Raw genomic sequence first — 14777 nt, forward strand, 5'->3', positions numbered from 1 at the left:
GAGGACTTTTGTCAAAACGGCGAGGCCATGGGCGCGTGAGGCAGGGCAGGCCGCCATTATGAAGCTGCGCGATTGTTCTTTCACCCTTCCATTCCATTCCCGTCTGACGGCGATTTCGGGCCTGGAACTCGGACGCGGTGGTGTGTGGGCACCTAGCACCGTGGCGTCCTAAGAGAGGCCCTGCAGGCGTGGGTTGCATTGGGATCGCGGACAGTTCAGCCCGCCGTTCTTGATGAGCGGGCAGCTTCGTGGCGTTTAGTGGTTGCAACCCCCCATGCTGTTTTTGGGAGAGGAAATTGCAGTCAGGGGGCGTTCATGAAAGGCTTTGACCTCGTGCGCCGACGATTAGAAGTGGTGGCGTTGAGGAGTTCGCAGAATCAACCAATCTGGATCGTTTCACACGTGCGCGCGATCTTTTTGGTCTTCAGCTTTAAAGGGAGCCATGGGGACACTTGGAACATCGCGAGCAGCTCCATCGCAAGACATCGCCGACGAACAATGTAAACGCGACGGATCAGAGATTCCAACGTTGGGGGGGTTGGCGTGTGTTGGTCATCTTTTAGCACCATCTTCTGTGCCTGGCGCTAGAACGAACATGGCACCTCGTTTTGTCCTGCATGCGCCGAGACGAGCCAGGGTCCAGCAGACGGTTTGTCCATTTGGTCCTTTTTAGCCGACTGCGATGCAAAGGTGCCTGGATGATTTTCCGTCGGCCTGCGGGAGATCATCTGGGGTCCGGAGTCAGCGCCTGGAGCCTTTGCTCTGCAGCAATGGGTGGTACGGCGACTTAATTGCGTCTTAGGAGTTCCAGAATCGCCGAAGAATAAAGTCTCGATCCCCATCCCCCAGCCGTTCGACCTGTCAACCGGGATGTCCTGAGTAAGCCCCAGGCGGATTTCCCATGTGCAGGGCCATTCCCCCACTGCAGCAAGCCCTGGCTGTTCGAGGTATTTTCGGGCTTCGAAACTGGCGACGGCAGGGGCGCATCCCTTTGACCCCGAGAAAGCCACTTTTAGCGTGCTTTTACCGGCGAGTGGAGCAGGTTTCCTGGTTAAGTAAGTAGATCAGCTTTATAGAAGACCTGTCTGGCTGAGATACCAGCTGCTAGCTCAACCTCATAGGCCGTTGCCAGCTGCAGCCAAGTCGCGCTAAAAGTGGCTTTCTCGGGGTCAAAGGGATGTCAGTGGCACCGGTAAGCTGCCAAGCCAATATCCCCTGCAGGCTGTCGATGATTCCATTCCAGGCATCAGCGATGCGACCCAACGGCGAAGAGTCTTGGAGAAGGCTTTTCCAGCGTCGGCACTCAATGTCTCGGCCGGCATTCCGGTCTAGGTGGGGCGCCGTTGACGGCCCACCTCTCCGTAAGCCCCGGATTGACCCACACTTCGGCCCGGCATTGCAAGCGGTGACCGGCAAATGATCCTTCCACCGTTCTCAAGCCGTGTAAACGAATAACATTGCTCCAAAGCAGCACCGACCGTTAGATGCATGAATAATTCGGTCAGCTTACCGTCCGAGCGACTGTTAAAGATAGCAAAATTCTATGCAGCCTACACGAGGACTAGAGTATGCAGGATTAGGTTTCCGAAAAGAATAAAGGCTGGATTGCAAGCCACACTCAGAAATCCTCCATACGAGGAAAATGTCCAATGATAACGCGAGTCGCGGTGTTTCCGCATTATGAGGCTGCCAAAATGTCAAACGACGCTTGCCAGATCAATGCCGAGCCTTCCTTCACAGGAGCCGTCTGCCAGCGTGGCTAGTTGGGCTATATCTAGATGCGGTCTTCAGTCTTCGTGCGATCGTCTCCTGGAGTTGCAATGTCCGGTATACCTTTGATGTGTGCTGCCTGTCCGGCTGCCTGTCCGACTCCTGCGAAATTCGAGCCACCCGACGCCCTAGTTCCTGAACAGCATGTCGCCGAGGGATCCCGTTCTGGTCCCGAGGACCAACCCGGTCGAATGTGAGGTTATCCCGATCGCGTCCATGTCGAGTGGCGGTTCCTACGAGAGCCCTCCGTCCTATCGCTGGACAATGGGTCAGCCAACGGACAAGCTGCTTCCGTCATCACAGCCGCCCCGATACGCGCCCGACAACACTCGCTCCGAATCAGTCTCCGGCAGCTCGACATCCAACGGCGCGATTGCTGATTCCGACACGGTCAAAATGCCACCCGCACTGCGGACCTGGGGCCCGATCTCGCCATGGCCCGAGTTCCGCATCTTTTCGCCCGACAAGAAACACAGCTATGCCGCCTACCGTGCTGGAACATTTAGTGGAAAGCGAGGGACAATCACGATACGCGATGGCGCCACCGACGGCCATGACACCTTGGTGACAGTCGGCAAATCGCCTGGAATGAGTTTCATGCGGTCCATTATCGTTACAGTCGAGGCTCGCCCGGAACTTCACCAAGAGCAGTTCACCACGACCATGAGCAGTGGCAGCATGTTCGTCAGCTCCCGTCAGCGGTGGATCTTTGAGATACCCATCGTGACCAATGGCGAGCTCACTCTCGAGCGATTCAGGTGGAACTTCACAGGCGGCAAGACGATCAAGGACACTGTGGGATGTACCTGGGGCTACCAGCTGGTATGGCTGCCCCGGCCGACGACGCTGCCTGGAATCCGGACTGGTGACGGGGCACCTCTCAAGCCTCAGGGGACGGGTCCTCAGAGGCCGGCGCAAGCCACCGGTAGAGGGGAAATCGTGGCTGTCATCTCCATGTGTCTTGCATGCTGCTCGGCGGAGCCTTACAGGTTCAAGTTCTTCGGGACGGGTCTTCGGGGAACTCTAGGTGAGAAGTTTGAAGTTGTAGCGATGGCGACGGGGTTCTGGCTTTGCACTCGTTAAGCAACTTCAGGTATGGACGTTATGCAGAACGCTGGCGCTGGAGCCGGCGCTCGTAACATAGGTGAATAATGTTTTATTTCATGTGATCGTCAGACCAGTTCCGAGCCAGCGACCTCGAAAGGCGGTGCCGAAATATGAGCATCGCTTCCTAACGGTGCAGCCAGGGACCGTGTGGTCCTCTTGCCTGATTCCGGAATTTGATCACCGCAAAGCCCGTCATATTTGCAAAAACAACAATAACATTATTCCAGTAACGATTCCCTCGTAGCTTCTTGAACAATTCCGTAGGTATCTCTCACCCTTAATAACTCATTGGTTACTTACAGAGGCCCTGAAGTGCTCCATGTATGGCTCAGGATCGATGGGGTCCTTACGACCATCAACATATAGTGGCTGCAGCTTTCTGACCCGATCAGTGAGAGACCCCACGGGGATTTCAATGATTCCAAGCAGCCTGCAAAGCAGTGAAGCCCGTTTTGAATACCAGACTTCCCTTTTGTTTGTCTTCAGCTGGGATGTTTGTCCATGGTGATACTCGTGCTCCATCCACAACACGTACATGCAAATAGAATTCTGAACGCCTGGTACTGGATTTCGGTACTGATCCATATCTACACTTGTATTGTACACGAAGCAATCGTTTTTGTAGTCAATTTCGGGGCCTTGCTATAATATCAATCAGCCTTGATGTTGCTAATCCTAAATATGCGCATTACGCTTACCATTCGCGGAGGCTTTTGCCTCTTGGTTTCTGCAGCCTTCCAAGTGGCTTTTCGAATTAAGTTTCGAATCAGTGCGAACCAACAGTCAAGAAGAACCTCGTATTCTTCCTCATTTCTCTGCTTCATGTCACTGTTCAGAATGGCCGTGAATTCTTGTTCCTCGTCTAGGATTTCGTCGATGTCATCTGCGGATTTCTTCGACCCAAGAATGATTCCGATGGGGCATTCGTCGAGTTGGAACTCGCAACACACATGGGTCATATCCAGATCTTCATGTGTCGCCTCACGAATGAGCGACAAAGCAAACTCTCTTGCAGTTTCAACGCCTCGATGTTCATGGATCAGGTTGAGCCACTCCAATGACCATATTGGAAAGTGAAGCCCCCACCCAAAGCGGTCGCTACAGCCCTTGTGTGTTGTAGCAGTGAGGCACCCTGTCGGCGAGCACGGGCAACTGCAACGATCTCTCACAAGGACATTCGCATTAGCCCGAAGTAAGGTTCTCACAACTTCCATCGTTGAACAGATTCGACTGATGTCGCTAGTGCTCAAGCCCCTCAGCGCATGCCCGATTGCTGTACGGTTTTGATTGTCTTCGAGATTGACGTCTGCTCCGAGCTCTAAGAGTCTGGCAGTCATTGCGACGTCATGATGCTTTGCAGCGTTAATGAGAGCGTGCTGACCAAGGCTATTGACATGGTTGATCATTTTGAATCCATTATCAATCAAGGCTTCCAAGTAGGAGACGGTCTTTATGTCGTGGAGAAGGCAGTTGTTCCTTCGGTCTTCTCCATTATCGTAGGTGAAGTTAACGTCTTGGCACAGCGCCAGAAAGTGTCGAAGAGAGATTGGGCTGTCATAATCGAAGTTCGGAATAGCTAGCTGGGCGTCAATTATTGCTGCTCGCACCCAAGACTCTGCCACTTCTTCCTTGGCAGATTGTTTGATCAGCAAGAGAAGATTGTAAATCAGACACCAATTCCGCCTGGCAATGGCGTAGTCGAAGAAGGTGCGATGGTATCGACTGTCCGCTGCCTGCAGGTTCGCATGTGCCTTGATGAGAATGTAGAGAGCCTCCTCTTGGTCTGTGGCTGCTGCATACATCAGGGGCGTGATTCCATAGTTGTCGACAGCATTCACATCGTGACCTGACTCAAGTAGGGCCGTTAAGTGCTCAGCTTTGTAGACTGCGAGGTGAAGCGGAGTTTGGCCAAGAAAGTTCTTCTCGTCTTTTTTGGACCGCTCGATCCATGTCTTCAATGACTGTGGTGATCCAAACAAGACGGCCTCGTGAATAGGTGTCATACCGGCAAAACCTGATACTAGTTAGTTTCCTAGTTGGAAACGGGCGGATGGGGAATGTTTCTCGGCGAACCTTGGTTATCCTTGCAAAGGATGCTAATATACTCAACGAAAAAGGGATCAGGAGTGACACTCTCGGATCTCCAATTTGATGAGCAAGGCTCTGGCCATTCCTGAGCCTCTACTTCTCCAGCGTCGAAATCAAGATGCATTAGTGACTCAAGAAGATCAAGGTGGGGACCTTCCCCAATCCATTTCGCGCATCGCGTGAGGAATCTACAGAACGTTATGTCAGACTCAAACCCCTGACAGTCCATTTTGAGTGTCCCATCGCAAGCCGCTTCGCCATGTGCGAACTTCAACGTTTACTTACCGAGGATGCATGCTGCCTTTTATCATTCCCAAGTCACCCATGAGCAGCTGGAGCAGCCCGAACTGCTCCCGGGTAGCAAACCCTCCCCATGGACAACGCAAGAGCTCCTATGATAAGGTTCAGCAAAAGGTGGTTGCTCATCAAGGGCACAGGAAGTAATACCTCGACATAGGATCTCCCAGCAGGATTTACGTGGTACTGAAAGTTTGGATCACTGCGATGGAGGTGGATCAGACGATTCCGAGCATCTTCGTACTCGATCATTCCATTTTCGCATCTCCAAATGACCTCAAATCCTGGAGATGTGTACGGGACGGTGCATTCAGTCTGGAGACCGAATGAAGGTGAAAACGATCCCGATCCACTAAGAAAGTGGATTTTTATGAGAACGGATCGATAGATGCCAAGTTGCGTCAAAGCCAGTCGAAGATTCACGCCATACTTCGCTGCGTTACATTCTTCCACGTTGCATGTTTGGAATATTCCCATGAGGCTGTAGTCGAGTGCCCAGAAGCGCCCGGAGGCTCTCTCGGAGCGATGACATTGACAGCAACAAGATCTCGACAAGCAATCTTGGCGGTATTTCAATTTTTGGCGCTTGATTACTTGGTGCGTCTTCGCGACATCGATGGCCCGGGATTTCGCTGGCTCCGGACACAGCTCTGAAGACTCTTCAGTCGATCCGAGTCCGGCTGGCTGAGCGGAGCTTTCTGACGAGGGGCTTTCGAGGCATAGATGTCTGACTTGAACTGATTGAAGCAATCTGTCCCAGGTATCAGTCATCAGGCAGCTGAGGGCGTGGACAGACGGCTCCTACAAACTCAGATTTATCTTGGCTGAATCGATTTCCCTCTGGAGCGCTACAAGATCTTCCTTCAGATGACGAAAGATCCACAGTTTCGACACCGATGTTCCACCCATTTTGGGGCGTTCGATGATCCTTGTTATCAGCCTTTCAAGACTCTTGCGGACTCGGCTGCAGCTTCGCTGGCAATGAGTGAAAGCCTGGTCGTCACGATATGTGGCATCATCGACCGACTGCATGAGACAAACCATGAATTTCAGCTCACTTAAGAGAAAGTCCACCTCACTATGAGCTTCCTTTATGTTCTGGCGGATGTCGCGAAGCTTGTCGATCCCGCTGCTAATTTGTACCAGCAGAGGTGCGAGGCCCAAGACGATGCCGACGATTTCAGCCATATCGCCACATGGAGCTCGCAGAGAATCATGGAAACTGACCAGAGTCAAGTCCGCTGATGTTCAGAAGGATAAGCATCTTGCGACAAAAGGCAGACAAGAAGTCTCAGGCTTCGACAGGTTGCCTACGGATGAGCCTCTGGGCTATGCCTCATGCACATGCAGTGAGATTTGGCGCCCTGGCGGACCAGGCGCACTGCTACTCCGCCATACAGCATTGTCTGCAGTCAGAAAAACCTGAGTTTCATCGCCGGGAGCAAGCAGCTCGAAGGCGTACGGTTGGCACGAACACCCCCTGGAACTTCGAGCAGTACCATTTCATTTGTCGTGTTTTGGAGGGCTGCGCCGGTACGTTAGCCGAATATTTTCTCAAGATTGCATGTCTCTCCAGCGACGTGAATGGTGAGGATCTTTGTAGGAAGAATCGCGAGCAGACCGGCATCCAGATGACTTCCTTGGGCACCGTAGATCCAGTGAGTGCCCATCTACAGGCCATCAACCCCACTCGATTAGCGGTCTTGCTTCTAGCGTCCTTGAAGCGTCAAAAGTTCAAGCGATTGGGACCAGGTGCACATCATGGGGTCATTCAACGCTGTATTCGTACCACAGAAGGGACCTGAGGCTGACGGTGTCGGTCAATATGGGTGCAAAATCGCCAGAGCCCACCCACCCTTTGATAGCATCCACACCCTCCTTCCTGCAAGCTACGAAAAGTGAGGCGTATTCCACGAGAAGGCCACCAATGGGGATGTGGACCAGATCGCAACCACTGCGGCGAAACTGCCTTGCAACATGCACCCAACCCTGTTCAGCCTGCCGTACTTTCCCGTCCACTGCGAACAGGGAGGGATACCTGACAAATGTCTCCCGGCCTTCTGAATAAATCTGCCACGAACCGCCACGCGCAACCCATCAGGTTCCAGGGGATATAACGGTCGTCCGATACCTCGCGGCGTTGCGCGTGAAGTACAGAACCCCCGACAATGCCAGCGTAATGCTTGCGCTTCGAGACATCAATCATCGTAGAAGTGAGTCCAGCTTACCCTCTACGCCATTCAATTTTCGCTAAACAACTGTAGAAACTTAGCTCATCATTCTCTGTAGCGCTGCAATGCGCCAGGCTGTGCCATCATGGCCGACCCGCTGAGCATCTCGGCTAGCATCGCCGGTCTGGTCACTCTCGCGGATGTAGTTTTTCTACGCTTGACAAAGTATATCAAATCAGTCAAGAATGCAGAGAAGGAGGTCGCCGACCTTCGCAAAGAGGTCAATCTGCTAGGAGGCGCCGTGAACATGCTATCGAGGTTAGCGAGTGGCCACGAGATGGAAGATGAGCCATTCAACAAGGACTTCCGAATGCACCACATCGAAGGATGCGCTTCCATCCTCAACGAAATTTCCCAGAGGACAAGAAAGTACGACACCAACCCAAAAGGCAAGCTCCAGAGGCTTATGTGGCCATACACGTCCTCGAAAACCAAAGAATTGCTTGCCGACCTCTCCCGACACAAAGAAAACATCAACCTAGCCTTGACGGCCAATTCCATGGACGCCCTCTTACGTTGCTTGGCAAACGAAGAGGATAGGGCAAGAACGACTGCTGATATTCAAGCCGATGTAAAAAAGACCCGAGAGATCGTGGTACGGATTCAAGAGGATTCTCACCGGAAAAGTGTCCTCCAGTTCTTTCTACCTTACAACCCGCAGCCTAACTACGACATGAGTGTCAAGCTGCGACATCCGAGAACTGGCATGTGGCTTGAGCGTCTACCAATCTTCCAGACATGGCTTATGAGTCCTGGGTCACGACTGTGGCTGAGTGGTATTCCAGGTGCAGGCAAAACGGTTCTCGCGGGGTCTATCATTGGACACGCTCTGGGACGAAGCTCCAATACGGTAGCAACCGGTTTCTTCTTCTGTGATTACAAGAATGAAACAACACAGAGGCTGGCCAGCACAGCGCTACTACCCGATCAAACAAATCGAGGGCATTCTTGATATTTGATAGATTTGATTAGGATTTATAAGAGAAATATTTATATTATTTTAATAATTATTAAATATTTAGAGAGCTTTAAGCTCTTAGAATCTAAATATAATATAATTTACTCTAAAGGTTATATATTATAGGTGTTATACTACTTAGAACCTTTTAAGTAGAATATTTGAATTTAATTGATTTGATCGGTTAGTAGCGCTGGGCCAGCATTTTAGGGGCTTTAGCCCATCAGCTTGCGAAGCAGAACGAACAAGCCTACGTGATGCTGGAAGAATATTACTGCGAGCTTCATCCCGAGAAAGGCTTATCAGGCTCCCCTGACCCAGATGACCTAATCAAAGTCATCCTAACGATGGCCCAAGTCTTCGACCAGGTATATTTGATAATCGATGGTCTGGATGAATGCCAAGATACCACAGGAGAGGTTGTCCGGGCTTTATGCGCGATTGCCGAAAGCTCCGATGAGATCTCAATGGCAGTCTTGAGTCGCGATGAAGACAACATTCGAGATCATCTTTCCGACCCGGAAATTGACTTCGTCAACGTGCAAATAGCAGCTCATAAAGAAGACATAACCGAGTATGTCACTTCAGAAATTCAGCAGCGGATTAGGACCAAGCGACTACACTTCGAAGACCTTTCCCTGGAGGGCGAAATTGTGGATGGCTTAGTAGAGGGAGCAAACGGAATGTACGTTCTTTCAAACTCCGAAGGCCGCCAATTTAATGGCTCTTCACTTACTTGACATTTGAACAGGTTTCGTTGGGTTGCGTGCCAACTCGACAATCTTGGGTACTGCATGTCAGATGAGCAGTGCCGAGAGGCTCTACGCAGTTTGCCACCCGACCTTCCCGAGACATACATGCGCATACTAGAAAGAGTCCCCAACGCACAGCGATCATATGTTCAGATAACGCTGGACCTCATTGCCTACGCTGATCCGAAGCTCAGTATTGCACAGCTACGGGAAATCCTCTCGGTGCCATCAAATGGGTCGCTGTTAAAGGCATCCGGCTTGATTCGGGAAGATGCAATTACTCGGCACTGCAGTAGTCTGATTCGAAGGTCAAACGATGGCCAATATTTGGAATTTGCTCACTTTTCGGTTCAAGAATTTTTGACGAGCGGCGTCTTGAGGTCGTCTGAGTTCCAGATGTTTAGCATTTCAAGGTCCAAATGCAACAGACTATTGGCAATGCGATGTCTAGAGTATCTCCAACTCGAAAACTTCAATCGTCTTCCAACACCGACTGTTCAACACCTATCGGAGATTGAGAAAACAGCTCAGGATCATCCCTTATACAGCTATGCGGCAACGCACTGGATGTACTACTCAAGAGAGGAGTGGGAAGACCCTGCTATGCTAGCAAGTGCAAAGTGTCTCTTCGACCCCTGTAAAACGCCATGCTTCACGTATTGGGCTGTGGTTTTAGTTCTGGAAATGAGAAGTTGGGCTGTGAAGCTTGGAAATCATGCGAAGGTGGACTTAATAAAGGAGATCCTCGACAACGACTTCCATCCGTTGCATTTCGCCGCAACGCTCTCTTTACCGGAGATCAGCTCTTTTCTCCTCGCAGATATGGAGTGTCAGAGAAAAGAAACTTTGATTGAGAGAGCCTTTAAATGTTCCCTGGATTGTCTGTACGGGTCTCTGAAGCTTTTATGTGGGGGAACCTTCGACAGATGGAATGAGGCCCAACGCTGCTTGGGAACAGACACGTCCGGAACCCATTATACGCTCCAGACCATACGTATATTCATTCAACGCTTCCGCGGGACGCCGAAAAGCTTCATCAGCCTGGCAATGAGCTGTTGGGCACGGACATTCGACTTCTCCGTCGTGGAGCTTCTAGTCACTGAAGGCACCACACTAGCCCGAAGTGATTTAGATTGCGTGTCTCAAGAACTGCAAAGCCTCATTGATAGCGACGGTACTTATGTCAGCTCCGAGCGAATGCATTCACTCTGTCGTTTTTGCAAGTCTCTGAGCTGCATGATTGACAAGTCAGCCTTGCATTTGGAGCTTTGCCGGATCGTCTGGAGATTCTCTCTGATGCTAGCAGGTGACGCAGACGACGTCAAAACATACAATATTGATTCTCGCATATCTGAGGATCGTCTAAGCCTCGAAAAGCTAGCAAAATGGGCTTGTCATGAGATCAATATCGATTTACTTCGGACGGCGGCCGGCGATGCACGCATAGACCTGTCATCTATCATAGATCTCAGCACTGGGAACACGCTGTTGCATAATCTGGTGCTCGGTGATCATGAAACATTGAGGGATGCAGTTGATGAGACGTATTGGGAAATTGCAATCGAAGCAATGCTAGATGTCTTGTTGGATAATGGCTGCAACCTCTGCGCGCGCAATAACAAAGGGCACACGCCATTTTCGCTGGCCTTAGAGCAACAGGAAACAGACTTGGCCCAGATACTGTCAGAAGAAGAAGCATTTGGATGCGGGGCCTGGGATTCACCGATTCCCATTCTCTTACTGATCGCCGAATCAGGTACCGATCAGATACTGGATCGGCTCCTGGGCCTAGGCTTCCAGACTTCACCTGCCGATTACTTGTGCGAAACCCCTCTACATCGGTTAGGGGCTCAAACCACTTTCGCTTTCGCTGCCCGTTTTGAGGAGCTTTTACCCGGTTCTCGCGAGCTTCAGAGCGATGGAAAGATGCCATGGGAGTATTACCTTGAGATCATGGACTTCGATCCCCCATCCTCGGAAATACTGAACTTTTTGATTCAGCCTCTTCTTCTTGATTCCAAGGATGTGGAGGCTTCAAGAATTTGGGACCATTACACCAAAGGCTTTTCGCTTCCTGCATCGAGAAAAGGGTATCAAGCCGCTGACCAGATATTCACCAGCCTTGTACACACTGGTGTCTTGAGGCATTACGAGAAAGTCCAGTCACAATCTGGTCTTCTATCTCTATCTTCAGTATTCTCAGTCTTTGTAGAGAATCCGAGCACACCCAACTTTCCCTTGGCCGACTCCACAATTTGCCTGTTGATCGAAAGCACAGAGTACTGGTCAACATTCCAAGAATCACCCTCAGCATGCCAACTTCTGAAGCTCTCGGCAAGCCTTCAATACGATAAGGCAGTGGAGCAGTTGCTGCAGCGGGGCGTTGAAGTCAACCGACGGGTTGGCGGTGTCTCCGCAATTGAGCATGTCTGCGCATTACCAGCAATCAACGACAAAAGCGTTTCCAGATTTCAAAATCTTTTGAAACACGCAGTTCCGGCTTTTTTGAATCAAACGAATCCGAATTCAGGCTTGGGTCTCATTCACATCTCCAATCCGCGAGATAAAGCGCATTTCAGGCGTAAGATCCTCGAAATTACAGTAGAGTCGGGTGCAAATCCAAACCTTCGAACCACTACCCGTTTTCAATCACCAGGAATGGTTTATCATTTGGAAGAGCGGAATTTCGACCTGGCAAGCGTTCTCCTCGAGCGAGGAGCTGATCTCACAATCCTATGCAAAGACGGATGGAGTCCACTTCATATGGCAGCTTTCCGAAATGCGACAGGTTTCTTATCGAAACTCATTTCACCGAAAGACTCCTATGGGACATTGAATTGGGAAATTGGATGTCGATAGCCGTGGTTCAGAAAGCCTTGCCGCTGTAAAGCCACTTCATCTTGCTGCTACGGGCTCAACCGATTTTCTTATGGACCTCCTTAACAAAGTACCGTCGATCAACCTGGAAGCAACGACGGATCATGGACTTACTGCTGTCCATTTTGCAGCTCTTTGGGGATGCCAAGATGCTCTGGAAATCCTCGTTTCGCGAGGCGCAAATATAAATGCTCAGTCTACCGACGGCCGGCTGGCTCTACATATCGCTGTTGAGACCGGCAACTTGAGTTTAGTTGAAAGGCTGTTGGAACTCAACAGCGACACCACTCCGAGATCAAATGGAATGACGCCATTGCTTTTAGCGTACCAAGTTAACCATCAGGCCATCATCGATCGCTTGAAGATGCATACAGCTAGCTCGCCTGGTGTAGCCTCCGAGGTAGAGAATGCGTCATCCGCGGCACTCGCCAAAGCGGTTTTTGGGTCGATTCGGGCGAACAATCTATCTGCTTGTCAAACTCTCTTGAAAGAAAAGTCTTCGGTTGACATAGATATGTTTCACGGCGGCTTCAACAAAACTCCCTTGGCAATCGCCATTGGGCTCGGAAGATTGCCTATCACCAAGTGGCTTTTGGAAAGTGGCGCAAACGCTAACGTACACCATGGAAATGACAGATCATCAATGCAGTATATTATTTCAAGACCATCATTGAGTCAGATCTTGCCAGCAATGTTGGATAAATACCTTGCGGATGGCGGATGCATATTAAGCGAACCCAACGGCCTCGTCAACCTCGCCGTTAACGCGCAAAACAATAACGGATTAGATTTGCTTTTAAAGCATTTGAAAGCAAACGAGTCATGTTATGGGTCAGTGATTCCATACTCGGTGGTGATTTACGAGCTGATATAGCAACAGGGAGCGGTACGGCATACCGAGTTTTAAAGTCGTTTCTACTGCCGTGAATCGAATGCAGATGGGGAGGACGCCCCTACACGGAGCTATTCAAATGAGTAATGCGCATGCAGTTCGACTTCTTCTCACTGCTGGTGCGGATCTGGAAGCCAGAGACTCAATGAGTCGCACGCCCCTTCTCTTGGCAATTGAGAGACATAACAGCAATGGTCCCATGCCAGTCATCGTTCCAATGCTCGTCCAGGCAGGCAGTAATTTGAACTGTCGGGATGACAGAGGTGCAGGACCGCTCGCGAAAGCTTGTCACAGTCGACAGCCCGACATTATCCTTTATCTACTACGCCTCGGGGCCAGTCTGAACTCGACAGACCATATGGGGCTCAATGTTTTGCATTACCTACTTGCTTACCAGGACACAGCAGAGATGCACAGCATACTACCCTCTATGTTTATCAGACTCACGCGAAGTTTGTTGACCCCTATCAAACTGACAGATGCGGCTGGTCTCCCCTTCATCTCAGCATGCTTAGTAGGTCCATGACTACTTTCCTACTCAACGGGGATTTCCAGAATCTCAGTCTCACACCAATGCCCTGTTCAACAACTTGCATATCTCCTGGATCTCCGGCTGTTGCTTGCCTGACATCTGGGTTTCGACTCTATCGGCGTCGGATGTCCTTCGAAAGTTTTCGAAAGCTCCTAAATATGGAACCCAATGACGCGTGGAGCCCACTTTGTCGTGCGGCAGCCGTCGGAAACATCAAGACCATGGAGAATCTTCTCTCGATGGGGAGTCGAATCGATTTTGAGGGATGCCCTGATGGATCCGCGCTGATTGCCGCCTGCCAAGCCGGGGTTTTGGAATCCGTGATATTCTTGATACGGCAAGGCGCCTCTATCTCCTGTCAAGGACGCGGAAAGTATTGGTCTGCAGTCGAGGCTTCAACAAAGTCAGCACGCATCTCCCACTGGCTACTCGTTGATCGATTTACCGATCAATTCAAGCTGCAAGCACCCCCAGACGAATCTGATGCCCCTGCGGAGCAATTGATGCAGTGGAGTGGCATCACGAAGGCTGAGATGGTGATTTTAGGGCCGTGGGAACGGCGCCCCACTGAATCCTCACAACAATACTGGTCGCGATTGGGACAAATGAAGCAAGACTTCCATGGCAAGGTCGTGCCTCCTGATCAAGGAGCAAAGACGAGGAGGGAATCTAAGTTGGTTCCATCAGAATCAGTCAGGATTGCGTCTGGTGGGTACAGCTGTACGGATGAGAATGGCGGGAGACTTGGTTTGAGCACGAAAGTGGAAGAGGTCCTATTTTGGTCTCAATTTCACAGGCTTGTCAAACGCTGAGGATGAAAGTTTGGGGCGTATGTTGTTCTCCGGTTTCTTCCAATTTGAGCGAATCATCAATAGCTTCAAATTGGGTCTCTTAGTAATGTTTCCTCGGTTGTTCTATCATAGTTCTTATTGTCCAATCTACATTATCCGATAATCGTTTGAATCAAACTAACCATACGCATCAAAGAGAGGGACCCTGTGTGAGCTCCGTTTCTCCCCCCTTTGTATTATTTAACGCCTGCTACGTCGCTTCCTGGGCACAAGGCGTCTGCGCCGACGATCAAGTTTGATACTGATGCATATACAAACTCCAGCCACGCATGAATGAAATGCAATCGCCCCGTCACCTGATGCTGCGAAGTGACTCTTCCTCGTATAGAACTATCGAGAGATGAATGTTTACTGATAAACACACGTTTAACCAGGCAGCAATAATAATAATGATACGGACTTGATTAATCGCAAGCTATCGT

The 14777-nt window shown here is 50.5% G+C and overlaps 3 protein-coding genes and 1 pseudogene across 4 annotated transcripts; 3 read left to right on the forward strand and 1 right to left on the reverse strand.

Annotated features, from left to right (window-relative positions):
• Positions 1-1914: 1914 nt before the first annotated feature.
• Positions 1915-2853, forward strand: GCG54_00010196 (uncharacterized protein; the record flags this gene model as incomplete). Its single annotated transcript, XM_045410127.1, has 1 exon — positions 1915-2853. One exon carries the CDS (start codon positions 1915-1917, stop codon positions 2851-2853), a length of 939 nt encoding a protein of 312 aa, XP_045260082.1.
• Positions 2854-3162: 309 nt separating this feature from the next.
• On the reverse strand, positions 3163-6450 carry GCG54_00010197 (uncharacterized protein; the record flags this gene model as incomplete). The annotated part of the gene is made up of 6 exons (XM_045410128.1): positions 3163-3519; positions 3576-4891; positions 4951-5153; positions 5251-5357; positions 5413-6040; positions 6068-6450. The coding sequence occupies 6 exons, from the start codon at positions 6448-6450 to the stop codon at positions 3163-3165; spliced, it is 2994 nt and encodes a 997-aa protein (XP_045260083.1).
• A 1128-nt stretch (positions 6451-7578) lies between these two features.
• GCG54_00010198 (uncharacterized protein) lies at positions 7579-12062 on the forward strand (the record flags this gene model as incomplete). Its single annotated transcript, XM_045410129.1, has 3 exons — positions 7579-8365; positions 8662-9136; positions 9203-12062. The coding sequence occupies 3 exons, from the start codon at positions 7579-7581 to the stop codon at positions 12060-12062; spliced, it is 4122 nt and encodes a 1373-aa protein (XP_045260084.1).
• Positions 12063-12132: 70 nt separating this feature from the next.
• GCG54_00010199 lies at positions 12133-13676 on the forward strand (annotated as a pseudogene). The gene is made up of 2 exons: positions 12133-12933; positions 13019-13676. Coding segments are annotated over exons 1-2 (1459 nt in total).
• Positions 13677-14777: the final 1101 nt, after the last annotated feature.

This window comes from Colletotrichum gloeosporioides (genome assembly GCF_011800055.1).
Source record: "Colletotrichum gloeosporioides strain Lc1 chromosome Unknown consensus_71, whole genome shotgun sequence".
NCBI lineage: Eukaryota > Fungi > Ascomycota > Sordariomycetes > Glomerellales > Glomerellaceae > Colletotrichum > Colletotrichum gloeosporioides.